A 14404-nucleotide genomic window follows, 5' to 3' on the forward strand; every position below is an offset into this window, starting at 1 on the left:
TTTGCGGCTCCCAGCGTCTCCACAGCACTTCTGATCTCCCACAGCATTTCTCCTTCTGTCTCGGCGGCCTTCTCTGCTCCGGCACACCGGTACGTGTTTCTCGATTCGTGAGCCCTCTGCATAGGTACCGAAGTCTTCTCCTACACTGCCACACTCAGTAGTGCGGTTGCCATCTTTAAAAGTCCAGCGGACAGGTGATTTGGAAAAACAACTAGACTGCATGTTGTGCTATGTTCTCTTGTTACCTTGCACAAACTCCTTCATCCTCCTTGTCTCAGTACTTGGGTGATTCTGGGAGTTGTAGTTCATGGGTGTCATTGGACACATGGTTTTTAAATAGTTTTCCCTCAGTGCCTTTGCATAAAGGTACCTCAGAAGTAAAAAGTGTTGCATTGGAGCTTTGTGTGTTGAGGTCGTAGGTGGGGGTTTGACCAGGGAAATATGAAGAAGAGGTTTCTTTACTACCTCTACAAGGGCAACACGCAGCTGACAAAAGGCCATTAAGGTCTTGGGCTTTCGAGGTTCTTCCTCATGGGAAAGGGGGAAATGCTGAGTCTCATCCGGTGAAGTCATGAAATCTCCCCGGTAGTAGTCTCCTCCCATCTGATCCTCCCTTATAAAGCCTCCCACATAGTTAGGATCAGGTAGCGGCAGCTGTCCCCTGGCCACATGGGGGGAGGTCACCGCTGGGGAATCCGTGATGACTCCATTGGATTCATCACAGAGGGTGAAACCCTGTTAAAGAAAACTGGTCGAATTTAGATCGACCAAATGTGCAAGTCTGTAAAAAACCACAGAGCCCTGTGTTATATCCCCCAGCAACCAAGCAAGAAGATCTGGGTTCTAGTCCCAGTAGGCTGTTTGCAGCATGCTTTTCCTGCTGTCGATGTGTCAGGGATCGGCTCAAAGCACTCAGTAAGCTGTGGCTCCTTGCTCTCTCTCTCTCTCTCTCTGCTACTGCACAATCTTTCTATATTTCTGCCCCAACACCCTCAAACTCTAGTTCCCTCTGCCTCCTTCTGTACTGCTCAGTCTTATCTTGAATACTCCAATCAGGACATAAAGCTGTAAACCACTATCCAGGCACAAAAAGTCACTCGTCCCTCAGGTCATCACATGCGCAGAGAACACCATTTGTTACTCACCAATAGTCAAACATTACTCACCCATGGCAAGTAGACATTTGCAAGCCGACCCTAATAATGCACTGGACCGGCTGGGCCATTTCCCATTACTTGTGTGTCCCAGGAGCCATTTCCCATTACTTGTGTGTCCCAGGATTGGTCTTGGCTTCCTTGTTCCACCTCCTTTCATCATTATCTTCCTTAAGGGGCTCTCTCTCTTCATGCTCAGTTTTGACTTAATTATCAATGAGGAAGGGTGGCGCTGTTGAGCAGCCCAAGATGGCTGCCTAGCTCGAGAGCTCTGTGTGGTCCTGGCAGCTATCCGCTTACATCTGCGGCACATTAAGCCCTTGACACCCACAAACTGTGGAGGCTGCGGCTCATCGTCTCTACCCTACATCCTGAAACTTTGGACCCGATCCGTGCGTCTGAGCCCTGTTGCTGTCGCCTGCTGCATCAGCTGTGCTGGCCCTGGTGCGCCCCGAGCTCCGGTCCTCCCGCGCTGGATTCCCCGTGGCCGTGACTGGCGGTATGACTGTGTGCGGGGCGCCTGGGTGTTCCGGTGGTCGGCCCCTGCGGACGAGTGGGGCCCCGCCGCGGCTCCGTGATCCATCCTCGGGCCGCCCTCCCATACATCAACGGGCGGCCTCCTGCTGGCGGTGTGACCGCGGGGGGTAACCGCGACCCGGGCCTGCGCTGGAGCGCGCCCCAATCTCGCCCCCTCCCGCTTTCGCCTCTGGGCCTGAGCTCTTGATCCCACGGTGCTGATCACCTCCTACGCTTGCCGTGCCGAGTGCGACTGATCCCCCCCCCGGAGGACCAGGTGAGGAGGTGGGGGTTGCGCTCTCTGCTCCCTATCGCGGCGGCCTACATCTGCGAACACAGGCTGAGGGCCTGCCGGAACTGTGACACCTTCCCCCGAGGCAGAACTGTCTAAGGCCATCCTGCCTCAGGGCCGCCCGTCCGCCTATCTTGCCTCTCCCAGGCGGTCCACGGATCCTGTCACTGGGCCCACCGGCGGGTGGCTTCCTCGGGGAGTAGGCGCGGGACCTTTCCCCCCTACCCCCATCTTCTACTCCAACACACCATCGGAGGCAGCGAACAGTAACGGGCCACATCCCATCCCATATGCGGGCTTAGAACACTGCATCATAGCCGCTGCAGCCTCGTCAACTCATCGCCTCCACCCGACAAATTGCTTCCATTTGGCACTCTGGGCTCACACCACAGCAATCCCTGGTCTTATCCCCCCGACCGCTGCCACTGCCTGGCCTCCTGCGACATATCCGCCTCGGCCTCACCAACTCAGCGCTCCTACCCGACAGGTGACAATTGCCTCCGGCTGTACACCGGGCCCTAGCTCCTAAGCCGCTGCTGCCACCCGGCTCCTTGGCCTACACTACACTGTTGATCAGGGACTGACTCATTGCTCGAACTCCTCACCGCCTACCTACCCCCGCTAACTCTACCCACAGGTAACTTCCACATTCAAACCTACTCCAGAAATGTCAAACAGATCCAGAGGTACAGCCAAGGGGGGAGCTATGGATAGGTTTGCCAAGGCTGTCCTGAGGGCCGAGGTGGACCAAACGCTATCCTTACAGGAGGAACCTGAGACCGATCCCCATCCTGGCGCGCTGATGCCGGACCTCACCACACTAATGGAATCAATGGCTAAAAACTTTGCCGCTTTCCATGAGAAATTAGATGACATCAACGCCAACGTTGCCTCGCTCAGAATGCAGATGGACCAGACGGGTCAAGGATCACAGAGGCTGAGGGCAGAATCTCCACAAACGCAGACGAAATACACACGCTACAAGATACGGTTGCATCTCTATCACGCGATATGAAAACTGTGAAGGCAAAATGTGAAGATATGGAGTCGCGCTCCCGCAGGAATAACCTGCGCATTATTGGTGGAAGACGCTGTCGAAGGCCTACTCAAAGACCTCCTGGGAAATCCGGCTCTGTCACCGTACTTTACGGTTGAATGTGCTCACCGTGCTCTGTCACCGCGCCCCAAGCCGGGCGACATCCCGAGGCCTATCATTGCCAGAATACTCAACTACCGTGACAGGGACCTCATCCTCCGCCTGGCACGCGAGAAAGGTGACTTACGCCTAGAGGCCCACACCATTAGGATCTTCCCCGATTTCTCAGTAGGGGTACAACAAGAGAGGCGTCAATTCCTTGGCGTCAAGAAACTGCTCAGGGAGCGCAACGTCCCCTATGCCATCTTGTTTCGGGCGAGGCTCAAGGTCACTCACAATGGCAAATTGTACTTTTTCACTGTCCCCGACGAGGCGGTGAGGTTTATTGAGTCACAAATTCCACCTCGTAATCCGGAAAGGGACCGAGCCAACAACGAATAACCACATATGGCCGCACCCGATATTCCCCAACCCATCAAACAATCCGCGACATCCAGTGTGATGATAGCAATGTCGTTTTGTTGATTCAGCGAACATGGCTCCACGCCACAAGGGGTCTATCTGGTGGCCCTGCTTCCGAACTAGCAACTCTTATCATCCTTCCTCTCCAGCACCTGGAGCCGATCGAGATCTCCTTCACCACTCCTTCATCCTCATCCGACTACCACGCTGGCCTTGGAACCAGTCATCGGATCCGTTCACCGCAGAAACATGTGCTGGACAGCATTTACTGTCCTACTCTATGTTTAAGATGTCGACCACACGGCAACAGCGCACCTCACTACAGTTGCAATGTTTTTTCTTACTTGGTTGCTGCTGCTGTTGGGCCCCTGTTGGGCCATGAAAGAGGCGTATCCACGTTGGGTACTGTCCGCCGACCCCTGCTCTTGCAGGAGCATCGGCTCAGTCAGCTGCGCCTGGGTGTGGGGTGGGGGAATCTACACTGCAAGTTGGGGGTGGGCAGTGAGGGCAGGGGGAGGTACTGTTGTGGGTTGGTTTAATGAAAAAGGCATGGGAACTGGGGACACGGTCACAACTCAATGCGGCTCTGCTGCAGCTGCGCACATGGTTCTGAATGACATCAAATATTGCTGTAGGGATTTTCCTTAACACGGCTAATGTCGCTTGACTTTATGACATGGAATGTCCGGGGGTTGAGTAACTTCACGAAGGCCCGCAGGATAACTGCCTATGCCCAGAGACACGGAGTTAAGGTACTTCTCCTCCAAGAGACGCATGCCCTCGGGCGCCTGGCAACACTCTTAGCCCCGGCCTGGGGCGCAAATAGATACTACACGAAATATTCAACCCAATCCAGGGGAGTGCTTACCCTAGTTCACAAGTCAGTCCAGTTCTCACTGCGCACCAGCCACATCGACCCCGAGGGCAGATATGTAATCCTCCATTGCCTGCTACTTAATGTGGAATGCCTCCTTGTGAACACATACGCCCCGAATTTTGACGCCCCAGATTTCTTTGACGAAATCACCTCCATACTCACGAAGTATGTCGACGTCCCTATCATTTGGGGGAGGGGGGGTGGGCATGAATCTCATTTTGGACGACAACCTTGATAGGTCAGGCACCGCCCGCAGAGCCACATCTCGTGGGGCCAGCAGATTACAGGCACACACTGCCACATTAGGCCTTAGCGATGTGTGGAGAATCCTACACCCGCACGCAAGAGAGTACACCTTTTACTCGTCTGTACATGATAGCCTGTCAAGAATAGATCTATTTCTCTTATCGAGCGGAATGGTGGGGAGGGTCATGGACACACAGATATTGCCACGCACACTTTCAGACCACTCCCAGGTAACATTACAACTTCAGCTGGGGCGAGACCCATCTCGCTCCGCCTGGCGCTTCAAGTCGGAGGCACTGAAAGATATAGTTTTCAAAGCTGAAATCTTGGCTGACATCAACACCTTCTTTGAATGCAACAAAAGGCACGACACGCCCGATGTGACCCGGTGGGAGGCGTTTAAGGTCTACATAAGAGGGATGTGCATCTCCAGGGAGGCCGGGGTCCTTAAGGACATAAAAAACAGCTTGCAGCGATCCGAATCAAACCTTAAAAAACTCGAGGTTGACTATGCCACTGCCCCGTCCCCGACTATACTGGCACAGATAAGGTCCGAGCTGGAGACCTTTGAGACTCTTGCTCAAAGGGAGATACAATATTATGCCCGCCCGCGGCGGCGCGGAAATACGGCGAGGGTGACAAACCGGGGAGAACGCTGTCCAGACTAGTGCGGGCGGAGGGGGGTAGAACTCGCATAGACTGCATCGTTGACACAAACGGTGTCCGGCACTGGTCTGACCAGCACATCCTCGAGACATTCACCGCATTTTACACGACCTTGTATGCTTCCCAGCAAGAACGCAGCTTACAAGACACTGACCTCCTCCTAGACCAAATCCCCATGACCCTTTTCTCCTGCGCCACCAGGGATCAATTAGACACCCCATTTACTTTAGATGAGATCACTGAGGCCATCTCGAACCTCCCAAAGGGTAAGGCACCAGGCCCGTATGGACTCACCTCCGAATTTTACCAGGAACATGTCGCCATCCTCACACCCAGACTTCTAGAGGTTTGGAATGAGTCGCTCAACCTGTCCATTTTACCGCTCTCCCTGCGAGAGGCTATCATAACCGTACTCCCCAAGCCGGGCAAGCCTCCGGAAGAATGCGGGTCCTACCGGCCCCTATCCCTGATCAACACTGACACCAAAATCTTCGCCAAGATCATTGCAAATAGGTTTCTTCCTATAATGACCCATTTAGTCCATCCAGATCAGAGCGGTTTCGTCCCTGGACGCTCCACAGCCCTCAACATTCACCGGCTATTCAACGTCATGGCCAGAATTGATCCCAGTGCCAATGCCGTAGCGGTTACACTCGATGCCCAAAAGGCATTCGACATGGTATCATGGCAATACATGTGGGCCGTACTACATAAAATGGGGATCGGTCCCCGCATGTTGTCATATATTAAATTATTGTATACAAACCCAATGGCCAAAGTCCTTATTAACTCCCAGGTCTCGTCCTCCTTCCTGCTCCACAGTGGAACTCGTCAGGGCTGCCCGTTCTCCCCAATATTGTTCGCGCTCTTCATCGAACCCATGGCTGACAACATCAGAGACAGGCATACCTGTAAGGGCATCCGCTTGCGCGACACTCCGGAGATAATCTCACTGTATGCCGACGACGTCCTTCTCTATGTCGGAGACCCCACAGCCCATCTTGACTCTATCATTCGCGATATCACAAAAATTGGCACATTCTCGGGCTTTACCATAAACTATACCAAATCTGAAATATTCCCACTCACTAGGGCAACCCCCCAACCAGCATGTGAATTCCCTCTCGCTGGTCCCCTGATGGAATTCGATATCTTGGGGTCCATGTATCCCTCTCTAAACCCTCGCTATTGGCTGGCAACTATACGGCCGCGGCGCAGGTGGTCGAGGCCCGCGTGTCAAAATGGCGCAATCTCCCACTCTCCCTATCGGGCAGGCTGCCCCTGATTAAAATGATCATTGTCCCTAAGCTGCTCTTCGCAAATGTCCCGATCTGGCCTGGGAAACTATACTTTAAGGACCTACATGCTACGTGTGCCCAATTTCTCTGGCACTCCGGTGTGGTTCGCAAAAAGTGGCAACATATGGTCCTTCCATACGAGAAAGGGGGCTTCACGGCCCCTGACCTCGCTCGATACTGGATAGCCGCACAGGCTCAACATGCCACGCACTGGTATACATACACGACCCACCACCGCACGTTAAGCTCGAGAAACTGGCTACCGAAGGAATCTCTGGTTCTTCACCACACGTTCCGCGCCGACGCCCCAGCAGATCCTGTCGCAGCAACAACCATGGCATGGAAATGGCTCTTGCAGCCTCGCCCAGGCCACCACCCTTACTACAAATGGCTGCCTATATGGCAGTTCCCAGGCCTCAGCCCCACCCACAACAAACTCCTCATGCAACACTGGCACAACCTGGGCTACCGGATGCTAACCGACCTATACCCTGACGAGAAATGTATCACCCCACAGACATGGCGTCCCGAGCACTCAGGTACGGCTCTAGAACTACTACAATACTTCAGACTTAGGGCGGCGTTCCGCGCCATGTGGCCTACCTATCTCGATGAACCCCCGGATTCACCCGAGATCCACTTCATAACTAACTCGACCGGGGTCAGGGGCACAACATCCTCTCTATATAGGCAGCAGATGGAGAAATTGGAGGAAGCACCGCGCCACATGTGGGGGGACGAACTGGGCATGACCCTTACTGATGCAACGTGGAGTAAGATGTACACACACACACACACACACACACACACACACACACACGCGCGCACACGCACACGCACGCAGGGTCTCCCTGAACGCTAGACTTAGGTGCATGCAATACAAGCTTTTGAATCGTCTGTACTACACACCGCACAGGGTGGGGAAGTTTACACGCAGCGCTGCTCATACCTGCCCAAGATGAAGATCCACTGAGGCAGATCACATCCATATGTTCTGGTCTTGTGAAGCACTGGCCCCGTTCTGGGTAAGCGTCATGGGAGCCCTGGCGGATATTACCTTGACCCATATCTCACCCGACCCACTGGCCGCCCTGTTCGGACTGTGGGATAGCCTCGAGTTGAGGAAGGTGTCCACATTTTTGAATGTTGCAACTATGGTGGCCACAAAACGCATACTGCAATGCGTGTGAGGAGGACTATATCAACTCCCTCCCCGTGGCCTCCCGCCCCAGGAATGTATGGTCCGATTTCTGTAGCTACCTGAACGGCAAAGATGATTTAGAATTGCTCTCCCCCTCAATCCCCCCCAAGAAGTATAAACATCGCTATTCCCGAAAAAACCTGAAATGTGAGGCCTAGGGCCCATTCCCTCCCGTCCATCCTCCTGTATGCAATGCCATTCATGCACCTGCAATGTTATCTGTTTTACGCACTGTGTTGTCTGCCTGTTCTTGTCTCATGCCAACAAATAAAGGTTTAAAAAAAAATATATATCAATGAAGAAATGGGCCGAGGACTTCAATATTCCAATACTGATTGTGGGGCATGTGGAATCATCATGGTGCCTGCCCAGTTCCTCACCTCAGCTCACTTCACCATCAGCAAACAGTTCACCTCTGATGTCATGCATGAATGCGTTTCATGTGGCCCCTGGCGTCCCAGATGTCTGTGACAACACCAGCTTTCTGGGCTTGTCTAGAGTGGTGAGGGAGCGTCCAACTCGGCTCTAATCCCAATGCTAGGTCCCAAAACGAAGGATCTGCGTTGTTTTATCGCAAACGATTTGTTTGCGGTTGAACTGCCGGCAGTGTTATTGCTCTGGTCCCCGTTTTGAGTGTTCATTGAAAACGGGGGCCAGTGCAATTTTTGACCCCTGCTGCCAATGTTAAGGATGTGGGGGACACCCCAAAACCCCAAAATACTGAACTTGTGGAACGGGGGACACCCCCGCAGTCCCTGCTCCTCATGATCAGTATTTTCAGCCGCAAACAAAACGGTAACACCCAATGCGATCCATATGGCCAGTTTCATTTGATCAAATTGGGTGTTACCAAAATTAAGGTCCCATTCCCTGATCCTTATGTGCGCCAGCATGCTTGTAGCAATACCTCCTTTGATCCAGCGGTGCTCATAAGGACACCAGGTCAAGCGGGTGAGCTGATACCACAACAGGACACAGGAGAGTAGGAGAGACCAATCAAGACAGCATACGGAACGCCTCTGAGCTGGCAGAGCATCGCCCCGTGCATGCACAGCGGGGCAGCAGCGCCTCCAAAGAAGGAGTAGAGGCACTGTTTGTAGTGGTACAGGGCCGGCCTGCCGAGGAGCTTTCAGTTGGAGACAAAGCTACCGGAGCTGAACCCACTAATCCACCATTGAAGGTTCATTTTAACAAGGGCCTGCAGGAAGGCTATGGCAGTGGGGTAGGGCAGCTCGGTAAGGATTATTTCTTTGTTTTTGGGCCCTGAATGCAGTTAACCTTGCGGAACAAGGCAGCTGGGCTTAATCGCCTTTTAAAGGTTTCCCTTGATTAGCTAGTGCAAGGCGGGCAATCATATACTCATATAGCGGAGAGGGGAATTTAAGGAAGAACTGGAACAAGATTTTGATGGGTTAGAAGTGGGAGGACGACCAAGAGACCAACAGGAGTGAAGCAGTGTGGATGCTCTTGTGGGAGAGAGGGAACTGCAGAGTGAAGTGGTAGTGAGAGGAGAGAGTTGAGTGGAGTAATGTAGTTAGAGGTGTTAGTATAGGTGGTAGTGGTAGAGGGAGGTAGTGGTAGAAGGAAAGATTGGTAGTCAGAAAAGCGCTAGTGAGAGGTAATGGTAATGGTGAGTGGTAGTGAGACGAGAGAGTGGAGTAGTGTAGTAGGAGGTGTTAGTAGGTGGTAGTGGAAGATGGAGGTAGTGGTAGAACGAAAGATTGGTAGTTAGAGGTGGTGAGAGGTAATGGTATTAAGTAGTAGTGGAGGGGTTGTAGTAGTGGAGTGGTGGTAGTAATAGGGAGGTGGCAGTAGTGAAGATGTGGCAGTAGTGATGACGGTATTAGAGGAGAAGTGGTAGTAGTGGATGGTGGTAGTAGCAGAAGGAGGACAGCAAAAGTACTATGTAGAGGAGTGGTAGGTAGTAGAAGGGGAGTGGTACTAGCAGGAGTGGAGTAGCAGTAGTACTACTGGTCAGCGGAGCAGCTGTAGTGGAAAGGTGATAGGAGTAAGTGGGGGGACAGTAGGATGTGTGAGTGAATGTAACATCTATGTGTGGATTAGAAAGGTAGGAAGGCAGAGTGGAATATCAGAGGGAAAGAAATGTGAAGGGGAGGAGGAGGGAAGAGAAGGAGGAATAGTAGAAGGCCGAGTTGAGGCATGCACCAGTGACCCAGGTGATTCAAACGGGGCGAGTGCAAGAAACTGTCCCCTAACTCCCAATAAAACACAAAGTGGGGCTAGGAGAGGGACCAGTAGACAGACCCACAGGGAGTTAGCAAGCCACCGTATTAGGCAAAACCCACCACAACATTGGCCTAATTTATAAGCAGCAGTGGTTCCCGAGCCTTAGTACTAACCAGGATTTTGGATGCCTGAGCTAGGCTGGGGGTAACCCAAGGGAGAGGAGGGAGAGCAGGACGGCCCGAGCTCCAAATTCCCAAAGCCATGTTTGCCCTGAACCTTTGCTGATTCCATCTAAGCTTACATCTGTAAAAATCCGACAATAAGCACCTTGAAAAGCCATGCAGATTCATCCCTTAGATTTAGCAGCTACTACACTGACCCTTGTCTACCACCAAGAAAGCAAGTGCCACCATCCTCTGAGGCATCCACCAGTGTAGGTTCATAATTGAACTTCTGATGACTTCATGGGAGCAAGGCATTGGCCTCCCTTCAGTGTGGTGTATAGTTTTACTTCAGCCTCTGGTGACTAGCTCAAGATGAGAAAGTTAGATAGCCAAGGGAAAAACCTTCACCTCGATCATTATATTGGTCTAGGCAGCCACAATTGCTTAAAATAAAATAACGATTATTGATTAGTAAGCAATGTAATTGGAATTACCCAATTATGGTCTAACCATGGAGAACATAAATTATTCCTTTCCAAGCAAAAAATACAATAATTGACATATATCTTGCTGTCAGTGAATTGTGGTGTCAAAGAGATGAACAATTAAAACCTATTTCTCTTCTTCTAGAAAAGCATTCTTGTCTCTTGCCCAGAGGAAAATGCTTCTTCCAAGTTTGTGGCCCCTTACACCACATTCTCCAGAGTTCATCATAAGAGCGTGAGTACCTTTGTGCTGTTATTAAGAATGCTTGAGGGTGAAGATAAGAGCATGGGAAGAGTAATGAAAATATCTTTTGAAAGTGTTTAAAGTTTTTTTGTGTTGAACGTTGTTATGACAGTGCATCAGTGATCTGTCACATCACTTTATTTGTTCATTTTTAAACCCTTCCAGCAGGGATGCTGGGGAATATCTTTTCCTACTGACAACAGATGAGTCAGCTAGGAAAGATGACACATTTCTTTATAAAGAAAATCATTAAATTCATACTTCAAGATATTATTGTACTTCAATGCCAAGCACAATACAAGCTTCATTATCTGGCACTTCATTTTTTAGAAAACTCTTTTACTGGGCTCTTGTCATGAACATTCATAGTAGCATTCAGGATGTTAGAACGCCAGATAACCTAGAAGTTTAGCTACTCGAGCGTTCAAAGTGGTGGTCCGAGATGCTATGTAAAACAGACTTTATGTTCAATGTCTCAGCTCTCTGTCATTCTGAATACAGAGCTTCGCTATCTTTCCTCCTTGTGGGGAATCAATGGTGCCAGATACAAAAATGTTTACTGTGTTTTGGCCTTGATGTAAATATAGATGCCAGCCTCCCTACTGTGGAGGGAGCTAGAAGGCAGACCACCCTTGAAAAATGTTAGGTTGTGGCAGGATATGCTAAGGCATCTTATTTAGCAGCACATTTTGTGTGGATGAAATAACCTCTCAATGTCGATGCAGGAATGTTACATATACTATCGGACATCAAGGCGGTGCATGCTGCTTCCCTCTGGACTTCCTCCCTAGCTAAAGAGGAATAGGGCGAGTTAGCAATGTTGGCAACTGCCCAGAGGGCAGGTTTTGCAACAAAGTGATTTTCTTAAAGAAATGAGTGCCTCGTCTGTCCCTAGCTCTGAGATGATGAATTCCCTAATCTTCAAAGAAAAACAATAAACTAGTACTGGTCCGGATGTCTTACAAAGAGTCCATCCTCCATCTAAACCTATTCTTACCTATCGTCTGTCCCTGACCCTAATGGAAAAGCAACAGAAACTTTGCTGAGGTAAGATGAATTCCTCTTTTCTTGGCTTGAAATGGCTGTTTTCTGACCCACCTATAATTGTGTGCTTGGTTCGCTTTCATTCAGGCCGCAGCATGATGCTGCAGTTCAAAATGGGTCTGTGATGCTTTCTCTTCCTAGAGAAAGCTGCTCCAGACCTCCAAGCAAATGTTTGTATGAGTTCAAAAAGTTCCATTCTTTATTAGAACAACTGGTCTTGTGATCTTGCTTCTTTTCTGCCACAAAAGGCTTTGAAATTCAGTCTGTGTTTCCCTTTGTTTATCCAGAAATGTCTTTTTCCCCAGCACTGGGTCTCTGGAATCTTGGTATGCCTGGAATCTATCTCTGGTCTTCCTCTGCTGGGTGTCTCACCCCTTTGCGTGTAACTGTATGCTTTACCTGTGCATGGGCTTCCTGGCGCTTCACCACAGCTCAGCTTGACACCTCTCTCACCCCTTTTTGTGGTACCTGGATACTCAGCTCTGCATGAGCTACGAGGCTTTTCAGCCCTTTGCGTATTCTCTTTGCTTTGACCCTCTTGTGGAATATCACGTTGCTCAGCCCAATCGAGAGCTCTCAGCCTCTCTGGGTTTGTTAGTGTTTTCACACCTTTGTGGGGTATCCTGTTGCTCAGCCCATCATTGACTAGCTGCCCTGTCAATCCATCTGCATTTGGTAGTGTGTTCACCCACTTGTGGGTCTCTGTGCCTCACCGCCCTCCTCCCACTCCTCTGTCAGCTGCGTACCTAGTTTTCGCCGGCATTGCTCGTTGGGGAAAATGGCTTCTCTGGTTGGTGCAGAACCGCAACTCAAACATCTTTGTGGTCAAGTCTCCCTCTTCGATACCTCCTGTATGCAACCAACAGGACTTTGGTGTCGGACCTGCTGAACATTGGTGCGTCTGGTGTGTGGCAGCTCTGTCTCTTGGTGGCTCTGAGTTCATCAGGCTCTCCGCCTTCCTGGACTTGGCAGCATCCTGTAGGCCTCTGGTTTCTTCCACCCACCATGCAGTCTGCTTGACCCGGCTTCCTGCTCCTCCTGGAAAGGAGTCATCCCTTGCTATGCGTTCAAGCGCATGCTTCTGGATCTCTCTCTCTCTCTCTCTCTCTCTCTCTCTCTCTCTCTCTCTCTCTCTCTCTCTCTCTCTCTCTCTCTCTCTCTCTCTCTCTCTCTCTCTCTCTCTCTCTCTCTCTCTCTCTTCCCCCCCCCCCAGAGGAGATGCTCCATTGGTTCCACTCCTTATGCATGGATGTCATAAACCAAACCATCCACCTTTAAAGGGTCCTGTTCCTTATTGTACTGCTCAATTTCCATATAGCCAACGAGCAGTTGGGAGTCTGTGTTAGAGGGAGGTGTAGTAAAACCCTTACTTGGGGATTGATTGTCCCCAAAGAGGGGCTCGGGGTAACCCCTAGTGGGATCCTACTTGCCCTCTCCCCTATGGGGTATTGAGCATCATCAATTAAACTCAGATGTGATACATGTGAGGTGTCTGTGTGGAAACAAACAGCAACTCCGAGACGGAAGTCACAAATTGCACTCCATTGGCTGTTACTGACATTATGGATCTGCATACAAGTAACACAAGCAAAGATGCAGCGACTGATGCTGGCCTCTGCCCTTGGGCAGCAAATCAATCAGGCAGCTGGAGTCAGCATCAGAATCAGGCAGCTGTGTCTCAGGCTGACACAAATGAAAACTCACTGACACCTCAAGTCCTGACGTCTGTGCAGTTGACAAAAAGGCCAATAATTGAGCCGTTGCCCCACAGATCGTGCAAAATAGATCATATTGGGAGAGAGGCACGACTAACAGAGCGTCTGACTGCTGATTTTCGCCTAATCAAAGAGAAACTGATTAATAGTTTCTCTAATACATCGTGCAACAAAGGAAAGCAATTGTTATATGCCGCCTACCCCACTGACAATGGTCACCCCGAGGAGTTTATCCCAATGCTTTGATCAAGACAACACTTCTAAGAGCAAACGGCTGAGCTTTGCGGACAAGTCAACACACCCTATAGTGGCCCATTTAGCTGCACCAGTCAGAAAGAACATGTCCAACTCCATCGAGTCTATGACATATGACAAAACTTGTCAGTTTCCTTCGGCGTCAAATGTGCATGAAGATTCGCATCATACACTGTCCCCAGAGCAAAATAAAGATCCAAATATAAAATCCAACTTGTCAGTTGCTGCTGGGATCCAAATCCACAGTAATGTGCTGGCACTAACATCTCCAACACTTATTCCATTTGTAAAGCTGTATGACTCCCTACATGATTCACTAAAAGATCAAGGTGCACTACTAAACACTCTCATTTCAAAATTGGAGAATATGGAGCAAACAAATGTCTCCCTACAAAAAAGAATGGCAAGAGAAGCTGAAATTTCATCCCAATGGCAATATCGCTTAGGAGATTTAGCCGGCAGACAACATGAAGACAACTCTTCCCTTATGAACGTGATACTT

General features: G+C 50.5%; 1 protein-coding gene across 1 annotated transcript in view; it reads left to right on the forward strand.

The window, feature by feature from the left end:
• The window catches only part of PAAF1 (proteasomal ATPase associated factor 1), a 504864-nt gene that overhangs the window by 122673 nt on the left and 367787 nt on the right, over window positions 1-14404 (forward strand). Inside the window, exon 4 of the mRNA XM_069640133.1 lies at window positions 10790-10879. Within this exon, the coding sequence (XP_069496234.1) occupies window positions 10790-10879 (90 nt within the window). The remainder of the gene's footprint in view (window positions 1-10789; window positions 10880-14404) is intronic.

This window comes from Ambystoma mexicanum, chromosome 7q (genome assembly GCF_040938575.1).
Source record: "Ambystoma mexicanum isolate Mex_15411 chromosome 7q, UKY_AmexF1_1, whole genome shotgun sequence".
NCBI lineage: Eukaryota > Metazoa > Chordata > Amphibia > Caudata > Ambystomatidae > Ambystoma > Ambystoma mexicanum.